This window comes from Calliphora vicina, chromosome 5 (genome assembly GCF_958450345.1).
Source record: "Calliphora vicina chromosome 5, idCalVici1.1, whole genome shotgun sequence".
NCBI lineage: Eukaryota > Metazoa > Arthropoda > Insecta > Diptera > Calliphoridae > Calliphora > Calliphora vicina.
In genome coordinates this window covers 58,754,787-58,772,140 of record NC_088784.1, presented here as the reverse complement: position 1 = coordinate 58,772,140, position 17,354 = coordinate 58,754,787, and the positions used below count along the sequence as shown (strand labels likewise).

Below are 17,354 nucleotides of genomic sequence, written 5' to 3'. Positions count from 1 at the left end.
AAAAATAATAAAAAAAAAATGTCAAACAATTTTGAAAATAATTCACAATAGTCATATATATTTTTACCGAATCATTTTTAAAAACAGTGATGTCTACCCTATTTATTCAGTTATTGCAATCGAATTTGTCGATAGTACTTGCAACTGACAAAATTCGATTGGCGCCAAATTCGGTTGTGAACACGAATCAGTTTTCTCTGTGTACTTTAAATAAACAAAATAATTCATATTAATTCATTTAAGAAAATTACTTAAAAAAATAATAAAATACTTGCTGTGTGAGTGTTCACAACATAAAAGTGATTTTCGGAAGTGGGCCTTATATGGGAGCTATTTCTAATTAAAGACCGATCGACATAAAATTTGGTGGTGCGATTTCGGCTTATATAAAACTTATTTGTGTTGAATTTGGTTTGGATATCTATATAAATAAGATTTTTATGAGAGCTTAACTATTTTCAGATAGGGCAATCGTATCGGGGGCTAGGAGAAATAATGGGCCAAATTCAACAGGCTTTGTCCCTGGGACAAGAGAAAAGCTTGTACCAAATTTTGTCGAATTTTCTTTAAAATTGGAACCTGTAGTTTGATTAAAAGGTTTACATTGAATGAAGAACAGACGGACGGACGGACATCGCTTTATCGACTCAGAAAGTGACCCTGAGCAGATTGGTACACCATAAGGTGGGTGTTGGAACAATATTTTTGCTCGTTATAAACATCAGCACTAACCCAATATACCCTCCCCACTATGGAGGTTTAGGGTATAAATATCCAATTTTTTAAGTTATACGCTATCTGGAAATAATTTTTTATAAACAGCGGCAAATGGCGGCAGATGGTTTTTCAAAAAAATTATAGTACACATTATTACCTTTCCCCACACATATATTTTTTCACTGATACGCTCGGATAAACAAAGTTCTATTCCAAAGAATATATGGACGACAGCAAAAACTTCACAAAAAAGACAACACAAGTTGACACAAAAAATTATTTACTACATCTAACTTTTTTTTGAAATTTTTAATAACATTTTAATTTACACACCTTTACAAGTGTTTTCCATTTTATAAAATTTGTATAATCTTAAAAGTTTTTGTTTGACGACTAAAATTCCTTTGTTGTTTCATTATGATTGAATGTCGGAAAATGTAGCAAAGCAATACTTGGCAACTTTGGCAGCTCGGCATGTCGCCATGAGTTGCCACCTGACATTAATTTTTTAATATTTGAGTGTTTCAAAGTGTTAAATATAAAATTCCGTTATTATTTTTTTTAAATGGTTGACTTGAAAAAAGGATTTTTTGCCTCAAAACCTGTCATTGGCCCCATCGTGCAAAGTAACAATATCTTCAAACAAAAAATCCCAAATTTAACATTTCCAAAAAAACGAAAATAATTTTGAAGATTATAATAAATACTAAATTATTGAGAATGTAAATATTAACGGTTGTACCTATTTTGGGTTAGCGTGGGGATCGATTTGAAGTCGGCGGATTCGAGGAAATTGCTTTATAAACAGTATTTCTTACTTTGGGTTATCAATGAACTCCAAATAAAACAAGTAAGAGAGCTATATTCGGCTGTGCCGAATCTTATATACCCTTCGCTGAATTATACTTCAAAAAACCAATTTTAAATATTTTAGGCAAACAAAATTTATTTTTTTTCCAGTTTTTTTTTTAATTTTATGAAAAAAAAAATTTTCCAATTTTTGTTTTAAAATGTTTGCTTTAAATTTTAAAAACTTTTTTTTAAATTAAAAAAAAAATAATTTTTGTTGGTGAAAAAAAAAATCGGGTTAAAAAATATTTTTTCCGATTTTGACCCATTGTAGGTACAACTTACTATGGTCTTATATACGTCGTTGCAAAGGTCTTTGAAATATCTATATAATGATATTATTAATGACTTAGTAATCCAGATATAAGTCAAAAATCGAGGTTGTCCTCATATCTCTGCCATTTGTGGACCGACCGATTTTGCTGATTCTAAATAGGAAACTTCTCGAAAGCATGTCTGACAGAATTATTGAAGAATTGGATCCCGAAGATGTCTTCAGAAAATTGATTTCAACATACAGACGGACAGACATACAGACATGGTTTAATCGACTCCGCTATCTATAAGGATCCAGAATATATACTTTATAGGGTCGGAAAATTATATTGTGGAAATTACAAACGGAATGACAAACTTATATATACCCTTCTCATGAAGGTGAAGGGTATAAAAATAGACTACAAAAATGTTTCTTAACAAATAATTTTCATATCTTTCACAGTTTTCATTATGTTTAGTGTAAAGATCTAACTTTCATGCCTTGGGCAATTTTGACTCCATCGTAAATTAGCAACCGATATAAATAATCTGGAATTGAATATTAGAATATGCTACGAAACGTTTTATATAATTTATTATTTAAAAAAATGTATGAAATATCCTCGAAATCCACAATTTAGCACGGATCCAGGTCAACCCATTTAGGGTTGACCTGGATAATTTTTCTTTTTTTCCTTTTTTATATTAAAACTTTTTGGTTTTGGGCTGTAAATTTCCTTTTTGTCCCCCTGGATCCGCGCCTGACTTAGCATTTATTAAAATCTAACATTTTTCATATATGCAATCAGTGGGTCAAAAGTCGGCAATTTTACAAACTCAAAAAATCTGAACATAAATCTGTAAAATTGGGGGAATGAAAGTGCAGAAAACATCTCTATTTTAAAAAAGTATACTCAACTGGATATGTCTACTTACCTGGGCTACAGGTAATATTGTCATTAACGGGTTTTAAATATATGAATATGGATGTTATTTTTTGAGTAAAAAAAATTAAAGATTTTTTAGAAAATCGTTGGAAAAGCGATTATATTATTTTTATATTGAGAAATACCTACCAGACAAGGGCAATGATATTGAGGAATTTTTACCATTGCTTCAACAATACTGATATGATAATTCAACTGTATGTACTTTTATGTATATTTGAGAAGCTTTCTGATACTTCTCGAAGACCTTGGAAGTTTAAAATCCATATACTTAATATCAATTACACTTCAAATCCTAATGGAGCCAGATTTGTTAATTTCGATAAACTAGCGGTGCGATAGTCTGTTATAGATATGTAGAATTATAAACTTGTTTAATATGTTTTTAAACACACCACATATAAATTCGTTTATTTCTAAAGTATGTATTTTAGAACCCATTAATGCCCAAGTAGATTGAAAAATACCCGGATGCCACAGATTCAGGTGTAACAGATAAAAATTAGATATCCATATCAATATAAATATAAAATAACCTAAATACTGTTTGTATGAAATTTCATTAAAATCGGACAACGGAAGAGAACGTAAGTTCCGTAGATTTTAATTCAATAAACAGTTTTTAAAAAATTCAGTTAAATTTCACATTGTCGAAAACTGTGCTGTTAATTTTGTTTTTTACAGATTTTTATTTAGAAGGGTATTCAGCTGTTAATCGGTTAACCGATTAATTTTGGTCGGTTAACTGTTCGAATAATTTAAAATTGCCGATTTTCAAATAACAAATAAACCGATTAATTTGTGTCGATTAACCGATTAACTGAAATTTCTTTTCATTTGTACTTTATATAGAAATGTAGTTTTAAACACACAAATTTTATTTCTTAACATGAACATTCCCTTCTAACAATAGCTTTTTTGAAGTATAGGTCAAAAACTGAAACTAAAGGTAGGGTCTCAAATGACAAAATGAACATTGACATGACAATTAGAACTTAAAGAAATTATTTAAAGATTTACAAATTTTAAAAAATCGAAAAAGGACTCCAATGCACTGTGGTTCCAAATCGAAATCTAGGTGGACAAAATTATGAAAATCGATTTCTTCAGAATTTGGAAAAACTAAGTTTTTTCGAAAGCTGACAATCTGCTCTTATATCTTATATTTATGGGCCTCTCCATTTTCCTGTTATAGTCCTTTCAACTTGGGTCTCAAATATACTGAAATTTTTTTTTTCTAAGAATGTTATATAGCTTGCCAAAAAAAAAGACCGTCGAAGCCCGTCCAATAAAGAAACTTCTGGGGAATGTGTTTGTAAAAAAATTGTAGCCGCCAGCACCCGCCGAAGTACTTTTTTTTAATTTTTACGGAATGTAATTTTCAGAAATATTTCATTATTTATTATTGATTTTTATATATCTAGACCCTACTGTCACTTGAAATATACTAAATGCAGATCTTTTTAAAAATTTAGTTTCAGAAAGACATGAAAACGTATTTTTTTTAAATTTTTTATTAATGATTTTTATATGTATATCTAGACCCTACTGTAACTTGAAAAAAGTCTATATTGATCTTTTAAACATTTTTTTTGGAAATGGAGATACCAATTCTATATAAAAAGACCGCCAAATAATTTTGTCCACCTAGATTTTGATTTGGAACCACAGTGCAATGGTTTAATGGTGGATTTTATATGTTTAAAAAAAAGAAACCTTTTAAGTTATATTATTTTCTTAAAAGATTATCTTAGAAGATCTCACTAAAATCCTAAAAAAAAACTCATATGTGTATTAGAGTGTCCCTTATAAGCCAAAAACTTTTTTTGGGAATTTTGGAACGGGTACCTCTATTGTTTTATTTATATAAAACTATAGTTAAATACGAAACTTTGTCTTTCTATCATGATTGCAATCCTTGTCGACTTGCGATTTAGTTTAAGTTTAGTGTACGTACTTTTCGTTCTAATGAGATATAAAAGACAAAAATTGGTTAAAAAATGTTAAAGTTTCAAAAAAAAATTCACCAAGCCATTAATGTGTCTCAGGGCACTAGAACAGGAAATGTAGGAACAACATTAACATATTTTGAGAAATATTAAAATAAAAGCTCATTTTTACTTAAAATTTATTCATATTTACTTGATATGAGTTTTTTTTAGTAGGAAACCGTTAACTTATTCGCAGGTATGACCAAATTTCAAATTTATAAAAATTTTGTTAAACAAATTTTAGAATTTTTTGATCATCACATGGGGATTTATTTACAACATAATAGGGAATAAAAATGTGAAAAAGTATGTCAATACCTCCTATAGTTTTTCCGTAGCTGCGGTATAAATTTTGCGATTTTCGAGAAAAACTAATTTTTTGGCCATATTTTGGAGTCTGAAAATTTTACTAAAATCGGAATACGTCAATTCTTAAATCGTGAAGGTCAAAGTCAATTTTTACAATATTTTCAATTTCTCATGGAAAGATAGCGAAATGTTATACATTTTTGAGCCGATTTTGATGAAACTTAAGAAAATATAAAATAAAGTCTAGTATTTACAATAACAGCACAAAAATGGAAATTAACCCTTAAGAGCACTTGGGGTCAAAATGACTGTGTTTTTCCTGATTTTAAAAGTTCAGGGTCATTTTAACCCCAAGTGCTATTAAAGGTTAATTTTAATTTTTGTGCTGCTATTATAAATAATAGACTTTATTTTATATTTTTCTTAAGTTTCATCAAAATCGGCTCAAAAATGTATAACATTTCGCTATCTTTCCATGAGAAATTGAAAATATTGTAAAAATTGACTTTGACCTTCACGATTTAAGAATTGACGTATTCCGATTTTAGTAAAATTTTCAGACTATATTTAAAATTAAATGGACTATGATATTCGGTATTAAATTAAATATGGCCAAAAAATTAGTTTTTCTCAAAAATCACAAAATTTAAATCTCAGGTACGGAAAAACTGTAGAAGGTTTGATCATACTTTTTTCATATTTTTATTCCCTATTATGTTCTCAATAATTCCCAATGATCATAAAATTCTCAAATTTTTTTAACAAAATTGAAATTGGAGTTTTGAATCTGCCGTTAAAAAAAATATTTTTTTGGGTTATATCTTCGAATAGGTTTACGGTATCCTATGAAGATAAAAACTCATATACAAGTAAATATGGATATATTTTATTTTTATTATATTGAGAAAAATTAATGTTGCTAAAAGTTTTGTGCAAAATTCGAATTGAATTCAACCAGTCGTTACATGAGAACGAATCATTGCTCAGCGACTCGAAATAGAATTACACTTGGCATATACATGACCCGATTTTACTCTAATGTTCAGCATTGCAGTTCTAAGTGCCACGCTAGTCACACCCTAACAGCTTAATTACAATTCATAGTTTACCTAGTATGCTAAAGTGTCTGAATTATTTTGTGAGTTGTGCTATTTTATTCCTCCCCACTATAAATACGTTCTCTAGAACAGTACAAAGATCTTTAACCACTTTATAATAAAAACAAAAAGCTTTTAAGAGCGCATTATTCAACAGTTTTATTAACATATGCTCTCCATTGGCGCACAAAAATTGAATTCTCTTTTACAAACATTATCAATCGCAAGAAGCGAATGTGATTTTTAGCATTTTAATGATTAGTTTTAATTTTCAACAGCAAAAAAAACAATCGAAATCAGTTGATTCTACCTACTTGAGGTGAAAAGTAGTGGAGAGCGCTTAGCGCTAACTAATATCGAACAAGAAAAAAAACACACATTTAATTATTTCTAAAGAAAATAAACACATTTTTGCAAAGATAAAACCAAATATTTTTTGATTGCATTAAATATAAATCATAGCAAAATGGGCCTTTTTGTTAGAGTATCTATAGTTGCGATCTGTTTGGGATTGGCAGCTTTAATACAGAATTATCGTATGTTGTCGCAACCATTGCCGGCACCAAAGTTCGATTTTCAAGAATACTGGGGACCCGGCAAGGCAGCTGATTATAAAGAAAATAAAGCTGTGACACCATTCGATATTGCAACCAATTCAGAGGTGAGTACAACAGCATTATTAAGTAGATATGTGCAACGAGTGTGTTGCAACTTGTTGCTAGTTTCCAAATTTAAAAAAAAAATAAAAAACAACTAAGAATGAAGTAAAACTTGTTGTTGCAAATTGTGTTTGTGCTAAAATTTAATTAAAATTTGTTTGTGTTTTTTTTATTTACGTAGCTGATTGAAGATCTTAAAACACAACTTCAACGGCCATTGAAATTACATGATCCTTTGGAAGGTGTTGGCTTCGAATATGGTTTCAACTCAAAATATTTGCAAACTGTTGTGAAATACTGGCGCGATGACTATTTGTCAAAATGGTCGGATCGTGAAAATTTCTTGAAAAAATTCCCTCATTTCCAAACACAAATGCAAGGGTAAGTGTTGCAGTTTATATGTCTAGATAAATATCTATAATGATAACATTTAAACAAAAAATAAAGTAGAAAAAGAAAGTTATAATCATAGAGAAATATACATAGAGACAGTTCGATTTATCAAACAAAAAAAACTCATACATATGTCTAATACAACAACTAAATACATTGAATAACCTGTATTTTGTTGTTGCAAGAGTTAGGTTTTTGGCAATTACGTCTCGTCTCTATGTTACCCTATGTTTATAATCGTTTGAAAGTCACCATTGTTCATTTAGATTATGATAATGACAGCTGAATGAATTCAGTATACAAGGGTATTCCAATATCAAATATTTATGAAAAAAATTTTTGGCCTTATTATGTTCTTTTGCGATTTTCAAAAAATCAAATTCTGAAAATTTTAGAAAAATCGAATAACGTTTAGAGTTTGCACATTTTATTTGAAGATTCGTGTTTTGGATCAAATTTTTAAATATTTAAAAAAACTTAATTTAAATATAAAAATTTTCTGACATCGATAACTGACTACAATAATTTTGGTGCCGCCTATAACTAAATTCTGATTTCCTAAGATATTTTTCACAATGGCAACAAAAGATTTCCAAACCGCTGCTTGTAAATCCTTTAAATTCATGTCTCAATTTGATGTGTAATTGTGTAATGGAGTCAAAAGGATATTATCTCTTGAAACCAAAGGCTTCAACTAACTTAAGAAAGTATAGTCGGGCAAGACCGACCTATGATACCCTACACCGAGTGATTATAAACAGTTATCTCTTGATATGAAACTTATTTGTATTGAATCTTATTTTCTTATTTTCGAGAATGGTGCATATATGAGAGCTATGAAACCGATTCGTTCCTAAATTTGGCAGTAGGAGTTCGGCTTATAAAAAATAATTTATATTCGTGAGTAATTTTTGAAGTGGGCCTTATTTGGGAGCTATGGCCAATTATTGACCGATCAGCATGAAATTAGGTCGTAGTTTATGTCTGTATGAAAGTTATTTATGTTGAATTTTATGTGTATACCAACATTTTTATGAGATTTATGAACGTTAAAGTGATTTAGGGAAGCGGGTCTTATAAGGGAGCTATGACTAATTATGGACCGATCATAATAATATATATATAAAACTATTTTGTAGCAAAACTTGTGTAGATACCTACATAAATTAAACAATTATGACCGATGAAGTCCAATTTCGGGAGGAAATTTGTATGGGGGCTAGGTGAAATAATGGACCGATTTGAGCCAGTTTCAATAAGATTCATCCTTGGGTCAAACAAATCATATATACCAAATTATATCGAAATATCTTCAATAAAACACGATGATTATCAACATTTTATTTTCCGATCCTGGTTGACTAATCGTATGAAATGCCCGTATGTGTTTCTCTCTAACTCCGTTAAAATTTTTCTAAACTTTTTGTCTGCGTATTCAACACAAATGTTACAAAACACATTTAGGTCATTGCGATAACTTTTCACTATGAGGACAAAATGTTAAACTCAATTTATTGTAATGTAAATACATATAAGATTCGAAACCGGCACAGTAATAAACTTATGACAGTCTTAATCCATTGGCCAATATTGAAAAATTAAACAAAACTAATTAGAAAACATTATAAGTGACCCAATGTTCACTTAATACAAAACCACTAACAGTATCTCGGCAACAACCTTGTCTATTTATTTGTTGACCTGTTTAACATATTAGAACTTGATACCAAAAAGAAAAAAAAACAAATCGCAAAAGTGCAAAATAAGGGCACGATTTAATCTAATTGTTTTAATTAACAATTTAACAATTTTTATTAAATTTTATTTAATTTGCAAATTGAGCTTTTGACATTTAATGTGAAATACTGATGAAATAAATTTTCCTAATAAAAACAAAATTCGACAGTACCAAACCTTAGATACTTAAAGTAAATTAAAAATATATACAATATTTTTTGGAAAAACTATTTTGTGATGATAATAGACAGATCTGAAAAATTCAGAATTGAAATATAGTTTAATCCTAATTTATTCATTTAATACAACAACATTCTCGGAACCGGATTTATTGATGAATCATTCATGTTCGATTAGCGATTATCAATATGTTACCATACCTTGGTCCGGTGATTTGTAAGTTAAACAATAATGAATTGGACAGATAACTACCTTGGCCAGAAAAACAGCCCACCGCCAAACTTGACTGTCTTATTTATATGCTTAGGGTCCAGTCTCTTTCCAATCGGCCATCTTACAAATGTTCTCTCATCATTAAATGTTGTTTGCCAAATTTTATACAAACCGTACACTAACAGTTCGGGAAATAATTTCCAATTTCAGACTACTGATAACCTCCCGAAGAGTAATTTTTTGGAATTTCTTAAACTCTCTTGCTATTAAATTATCCTGCCCAAATGTTAAGTTTTTACAGAGTATTATTACAATTTTTGATATTTCATCTCTGGAATAATAACATTTTATAACAAAATTCATTAAAATTTCATTATTAATTAATAATGTTCAGGTCATTGACTATGAATGACTTTTTACTTTAATTGTTAAACAATTTGCTAGTAACACATATACGGTTAACTCTAGGTCAATGTAGTTAAAATTAAAAACTAAAAAAATAAAAATAAATACTGTGTTTTGAATAGCAATTAGTTCGTGTTTTTCTAATAAATGAATAAACAATTAATAATATGAAAACTATTATTTGTATGTCTGTTGTTATTTATACACTTCGTTCTATAAATAAATATTAAATTAAATAAACAATTGTTAGAGTTAAAATCTGGATTTGAAAATATTTTTTGACATTTACCTTGACCTTGAAAGAATGTATTAGCAAGTACATAAAAGAGATTTTTTTGAAATTTTAAGGAATGCGGTCACTTGATATAATAGTATAACTCTGAAAATTTAAGTTAAATCGGATAACAAAATGGAAAACGTTTGTTTTTTTTTGGAGGGGGAAAAATTAAAATCTGTCAAATCATAATCCCTAACTTAAAAATCTGCACTAATTAAGTACTACAAACATATGTATAATATACGATTTTCATCCTCTAAAGATAGATGATATCAGAATTTCCTACGTGACTAATGAAAAAATAATTTAAATTGAATATTGGACGCAGTTCATATAAACATATGTATATATTTTCGAACTTAGAGAAGTCGATATTCTAGTAAAAAAAATAAACAAACTTGCCTGATAAGCAACATCTGTTTATTAAAAAAATGCAAAAAAAAAACAATTAAAAAAGTATGATTGGTCAAGCCCGACCATATAATACCCTACTGAGTGATTTTCGGAAGCGGGCCTTATATGGAAGCTATAAACAATTATGGACCGATCACCATAAGATTAGTCCGTGTTATTTGTTTCTTCTTATATGAAACTTGTAATAGTTAGATTCTCATTTTAGGAAGATGGCCTTATATCGTAGCTATGCCCAATTATGGACCGATCAGCTTGAAATTAGATAGTATGATTTATGTCTATATAGAACTTATTTTTTGTTGAATTCTATGTGTATACCAAAATTTTTAAGAAATTTTTGTTCGTTTGAATGATTTTCCGAAGTGGGCCTTATATGGGAGCTATGTATTACTAATTTCGTATATATAAAACTTATTTGAAGCGAAATTTGTGTAGATAAAGTCCTATTTCGAGAAGACATTTGTATGGGGGCTAGGTGAAATAATGGACCGATTTCAGCCCGTAATATTAAGGTTCGTCCTTGGGCTGCATGCATGTTGCAAATTTGATCGAAATATCTTCAAAATAGCTACCTATACTTTGCGCACAAGGTTTACATGGAAAATGAATGATCGAAGCTATTGTGTTGTGTAGATTATAAATTATAATTCAAGTCTAATAAAATTTGATTGATATTTTTTCTATCGCACTTTGAGTTACGAAAATAAAAGTATCATGTAAACAAACAACATTTAATTAAAACCATTAAATGATTATTATTCAATATCTAATCTTTTTGTATTATTGATAATTGCAGCTTAAAACTTCACTTCATCCATGTCAAACCAAAGAAAACGGAAGGTAAAACAGTTTTACCATTGATACTGTTGCATGGCTGGCCCGGTTCCGTGCGCGAATTCTACGACATCATTCCATTATTGACTACACCCAACGAGAAGAGCGAATATGTGTTTGAAGTAGTAGCTCCAAGTTTGCCTGGTTACGGTTGGTCTCAGGTAATATACATATTCGTAAATTGTTTAAGAATTCAAAATAATTACTCTTATGCAAGACCGCAATCCAGTATAGTATTCGAGATTATTGCAAAATATGATGATTTTGTATATTGTTCTTTATCTCATCTGGTGACGTTTATGTCCGTTAAAGTATGTTTTACATGATAAATTATGGTCCACTAATTTATATTCCCATGATAGTTATTTTGCTGATTTATATATACACCCATAGACATTTACGAACACTCGCATCCTACACGGAATTATAAATATAGAAAGTACAAAATTTCCCTAATTTCCCGGACATTTTTGTTTGATTCCTATTATTAAATTGTTGTTGTTTTCTTTCTTAAATTATATCAGATAGCCTCATTAAGAAAGAAACTGAAAAAAGAAGAAAATAAACGAAATGAGTTTTAATTTCTGACGGGCAAAATAAAACTCCTTAAATGAGTTTTATTTTAGAACGGCAAATTAAAATTTTCTTTTTAAACAGTTTCATCCGAACTTTTATAGAAATAAAGGGAGTTTTTTTTAAAGGCGGATCACTGTTTTCTGTGACAGAAGATTTGACAGTTCTCGGCTGATTTGAGGTTAGTTTGGTTTGGCAATTTATCATGAATAGACTCACGCCAGAGCAACATTTGTCACTTGTTTTAAAATCATGGTTCAATTCGACAAACTCATCAGGCATTACGTGCATTTTATGATGCTCATAATCGTCCACAGTTTACACAGATATGAAGCAGCAAGTTCCAGTAATATGGCAATAGAAAACAAATAAAAGAAAAAGTCCAATTGGTTGTGGTTTGGAAAGAAGGAGAAATATATACAAACTTGTTGCCTATTGAAAAATGCGATTTTTCTCTCGCCCTACAAACCAAAACCAATGAAAAGTAGTTGTAGATTCTACAACTACTTTTCAATGTTTTTTTGACGTTCTACAATGTAGAACGTCAAAAAAACATACGGTTCCATATTACTTTTTTGAGAACTGTCATTTGTTTTATATCTGCAATAATCTGTGTAATCGTCCATCAGAACGATTAATTGGAGAAACTATGGATCGTTAGGAGCGATAATAAACGACTGAAGCTAGAATCATGAAATTTTAACTGTGGGTTCCTCCCCTCCCCCCCCAAAACGATCCACTATGGATTTTTGGAAATTCGAGCGTTTAGGGGGTAAAAAGGGTAAAACCGGGTAAATTTATATCTTCAAAACTAATAAAGATACCAAAAAAAATAAAAATTGCATGTTACACCATTTAAAAAATAGGCTTACAGGTGTTTCGTATATTTTCTAAATTCGAACCATTTAGGGGAGAAAACGAGTAAAAACTATATTTTGGTATTTTTTTGGCACCCTATGTATTTTAAAATAAACATAGAAACCAATAAACATAGAAACAAATTTTAAATCGCATTCTTTACTTATGAAAAAATAAAAAATATAGGTTTGGTACTTTTTGGAAATTCGAACCCTTAAGGGATAAAAATTGTGTTTATTTTTGGTACTTTTTCAAAAAATATGTTTTTCTATAATTTGACATAAACATACGAATATTTTATTATGAGCTCCCACCACGATACAGAAGTTTATTTAAAAGGTACCAAAAAAGGGTATAAAATCGGGAAAATTCATTTTATTTGAAATTATTAAGCCAATTTTGATAATTTTTTAACATTAGTTCCTGGATTCATACAAAAATTAACTAACAGGTTATTATTTGGATCTCCAAGGTTTATATTGAGCCAAATCCGGGTAAACAGTTTGGTACTTTTTTAAAACATATTTTTTCTTGGGCACATTAACACAGATTTTAATCGTTTGAGACATGTCTGTAGCATAAACAATTTTGGCAAAATGGAAAATTTTTAAAGGAGGAAAATGGAAATTGGTACTTTTTAAATATTTTAAATTATTTGTATTATCGACATTAAAGTTAGCTGATATACATCTGAGTGAAGTTAGAGTTAATAATAGGAGATAATATTTAGGTACCAACATGTGAGAACTGAACTATAGGTACTTTTTTATTCTTCTAATGGTACTGTTTGAATTGTCTATAACAATAGACTTAGAAATATGAAATTAAGCATATATGGTCCTAAGTGAGTGTGAATTCTAGGGAAAGACTTTTTGGTACTTTTTCTTTATTCGAATGGTACTTTTTGTAATTTCTTCACCAATGAACCTAGTAACATGAAATAAAGCTTATATGGACCCGAGTGAGTGGGAAACCACAAGAGGGACTTTTTGGTCCTTTTTATATATTCTAATGGTACTTTTTGAATTTTCTGTAATAATGGACATAGAAATATGGAATTAGGTGTACATGATTCCGAATGAATTTGAATTCGCAAAGGTAACTTTAGTGGTAACTTTCTTTTGCATTTTCTATAATGGACCCAGAAATATGAAATTAGACATTTACAATTAGATGCACAAAGTGAGATTTAATTGTACTATTTCTTTCTTCTAATTGGGGTGGCGAAGCGCACCGGGTCAGCTAGTGTCTTCATAAATAATGATGGTTACAACGTTACAGTAAACGGTGAGCGCTATACCGACATGCTTTCCTACTTTTTCGCACCTCAATTGGAAGGCATTAGTATTGCAGACATGTGGTTTCAGTGGATTCTACATGTCACACAGTGTGCGATACATTCAATTTACTTAGAGAAACATTTGGCGAACGGATAATTTCAAGAAATGGTCATATTGACTGTTAGTTTAGCGTTTTCTCGAAAAATCAAATAATAGAAAGACTTCGTAGTAAATACATTATTTAATTGGTTTAATATATGTATGAATACCTATATTATTAATAAGCATGTGTTATAAACTAAATCCTTTTTTTACAGGGCGCCTCCAAGAAAAACTTTGGTCCTGCACAAATGTCCATAGTTTTGCGCAACTTAATGTTGCGTTTGGGTCACGACAAATTCATTGTACAAGGTGGTGATTGGGGATCCATTGTGGGTTCCAACATGGCAGCTTTATTCCCCGAAAATGTTTTGGGCTATCATTCCAACATGTGTGGAACAATGGGACCCATTGGCATGCTTAAAATGGTCCTTGCCAACTTTATGCCCAGTCTCTTCTATGAAAAACAATACAGCGGCTTCTTCAAACCTTTGGGGGATTTTTTTACAACTACCATGGAAGAGATGGGCTACATGCATTTGCAAGCCACAAAACCCGATACAATTGGCACAGCTTTAGCCCATAACCCAGTTGGTTTGGCTGCATACATCCTTGAAAAATTCTCCACCTGGACAAATAGCGAATACAAACACTTGCCAGATGGTGGCATTACTAAACGTTATACTATGGATGCTTTACTCGATAATGTCATGATCTACTATGTCACCGATTCCATTACGACTTCTCAACGTCTCTATGCCGAACAATTTAATAAGGAACAAATGGGCTTACAAATGGATCGAGTTGGTGTTAAGGTACCTACAGCCTGTGCTCGTTTCCTTCATGATTTATGGCATGCTACCGATTGTCAGCTGAAGGATAAATTTTTGAATTTAGTCCAAAGTACCTACCATTTAGAAGGTGGCCACTTTGCTGCCATGGAAGTGCCCAAAGTACTCTACAACGATTTTGTTGAATTTGTGAAGAAGGCAAATTTGTAAAGCTGTTTTATGTATTTTTAAAATTTAATCACAAAAAAGTCTGTTTAAAATAAGAAATTGAAAACATATACGAATAAGTATGTATGTATATTAACCTAATTGAATGTTATAATTTTATATTAACCTGGCGTAGGCATTTTGTTTATTGTACATTTAAATATTGGTATAACTGGATATATATATATATTATGTACGTATGTTTATTAGTTTTTTTTACATTTTCTAAATAAAGTTTTTTTTTTGTTTAAACTGTTATATGTTATGAAATCTATGTTTTTCTATGTGTTCTATTTAATACAGAGACCAAAAATAACTGTTATTAAATTTTTTGAGACTGAAAAAGTTAGGCATAAATCAATGAATAATTTTTACGTTTTCAAATAAGAGTTATTCATAATAAATATTTTCTTTCGTTGCTCATAACTTTAATTTTCGATTTATATTTTTTTACGTTGCCTAATAAATGTTATTCATAATATATATTTTTTTACGTTGCTCATAACTTTTTTTTTCAATTTGTATGTTTTTAAGTTGCCTAATAAGAATTATTCTAAAGAATATATTTTTTTCGTTGCTGATAACTCAAAAGAAGTTTCTTTCGCTACCTTGATTGCATTTTATTAGTACATACATTGAATTTAACCTTTAAAGTCGCAAAAAATAAGCTTGGTATGAGATTGATGGTTTTTATTGTGTGTTTTTTAATTATGAAGAATTTTGTTTCACAATCAATGTTTTAGCAAACGCATTGTCCGCCAAGTTGCACCTTTTCTCAGTCAACAAAATGCGCAAAGCAGAAAATGATCTTTCAACAGAAAGCCGTTTAGCCAGGAGGGCATAGACACTATGAACCAATTTATTTAAAAATTGCAAAAGTATCCTTTTTCTCTTCCTAATATTGCAACAGTCTCATAGGTTTAAAGCTCTCTATTTCAGCTATAGCTGCTAATAACTCTAGCGATGTATTGCCTTTGTCATCTTCTGAAGATAAATCCACTTCAAGTTCTCTAATTGATGTTCTGAACAACGATGACGTATTTAGATTCGTCGATTCGTCAATCAGAAAATCGGATATTGGTTGAAGTGGAGATACTTCAGGTGAAGTTAAATCGAAAATAAAAGTTATGAGTAACGTAAAAAAATATTTATTATGAATAACTCTTATAAGGCAACGTAAAAACATAAAAATCAAAAATAAAAGTTATGAGCAACGAAAAAAAATATTTATTATGAATAACACTTATTGAAAAGCAAAACTTATTTTCATTGAGAATAACTATTATTTAAAGAAACAAAAATTTATTTCTACTATATAACAGTTATGGCTAAATTTTTTTAGATATTTCTTATAACAGTTATGTCTCTGATTTAATACGAATATGGTAAACTTTGTACCCCAGTCTATGTAAAGACAGATCTAAAGAAACATTTGGTCAATTCACAAGGTCTCTTATTAGTCATATTGTCATAATGTCCTAATATATCACGACTCAGCTGCTCGGCTTAACCGACTCTTAGACATTCGGCGCAGGTCTCTGCTGGTTGGTTACGATAACACAATAAAGATAGCATTAGGACATTTGTTGCTTGAAAAGCAATAAAAACCATTGTGAACTATTAGGACATTATGACAATATGATAAGATACCTTGTGAATTGACCAATTATTTTTATAGTTGTACTATACTATAATTTTATGTTCAACTTTGAGATGCAAATTACACTTTTTATATTAAAAATTTACTGCCGTTTTCATAATAAAGAAGATAAATAAGAAAATATAGTCAGTCAAGCCCGAGCATATGACCGAATGACTATATATTAGAAGTATGTATTTCTAGGGATAATAAACAGTTCAAGATCTTTTACGGATAGCCACTTAGTTCTAGGCTAAGCAATATAATAAACCTTGGTCCTAAATTGGTCCTAAATCTCACCTTGCATTCCTACAGGGTGATCACAAATTTCATTTGCTTAAATGACGACACAGGGTCGTCTACGAATCGTTGATACATTATTTTGCAAGCGGACCAATAGTTTATATGATTCTATTTGTGAGCCAATACTTTTAATTTTTAGAAAAACATTGACTTCGTCTTAAACGTGATGGTAATAAACTTTTTGAGTATTTATAAATGTGTCAATCATACATAGTCTGACTTCCAATTAGCTACGTTCATTGGCATTGATATCAAACTTTGGACAGATTTGTGTAATTCCCTAAGACCACTTGATTAAGCAATGATTCGGCATCGTTGATAGAG

At 30.0% G+C, this 17,354-nt stretch overlaps 1 protein-coding gene across 1 annotated transcript; it reads left to right on the top strand.

The window, feature by feature from the left end:
• Positions 1-6,491: 6,491 nt before the first annotated feature.
• Positions 6,492-15,358, top strand: Jheh2 (Juvenile hormone epoxide hydrolase 2). Its single transcript, XM_065514364.1, has 4 exons — positions 6,492-6,829; positions 7,009-7,208; positions 11,243-11,441; positions 14,309-15,358. Exons 1-4 carry the CDS (start codon positions 6,635-6,637, stop codon positions 15,089-15,091), a joined length of 1,377 nt encoding a protein of 458 aa, XP_065370436.1. The 5' UTR covers positions 6,492-6,634; the 3' UTR covers positions 15,092-15,358.
• The last annotated feature ends 1,996 nt before the right edge of the window (positions 15,359-17,354 follow it).

Coding starts and splice junctions, on each gene's coding strand:
- Jheh2 (XM_065514364.1), top strand. CDS start 6,635: ATGGGCCTTTTTGTTAGAGTATCTATAGTTGCGATCTGTTTGGGATTG. Junction 7,209..11,242: donor TTCCAAACACAAATGCAAGG/GTAAGTGTTGCA, acceptor TGATAATTGCAG/CTTAAAACTTCACTTCATCC. Junction 11,442..14,308: donor CTGGTTACGGTTGGTCTCAG/GTAATATACATA, acceptor CTTTTTTTACAG/GGCGCCTCCAAGAAAAACTT.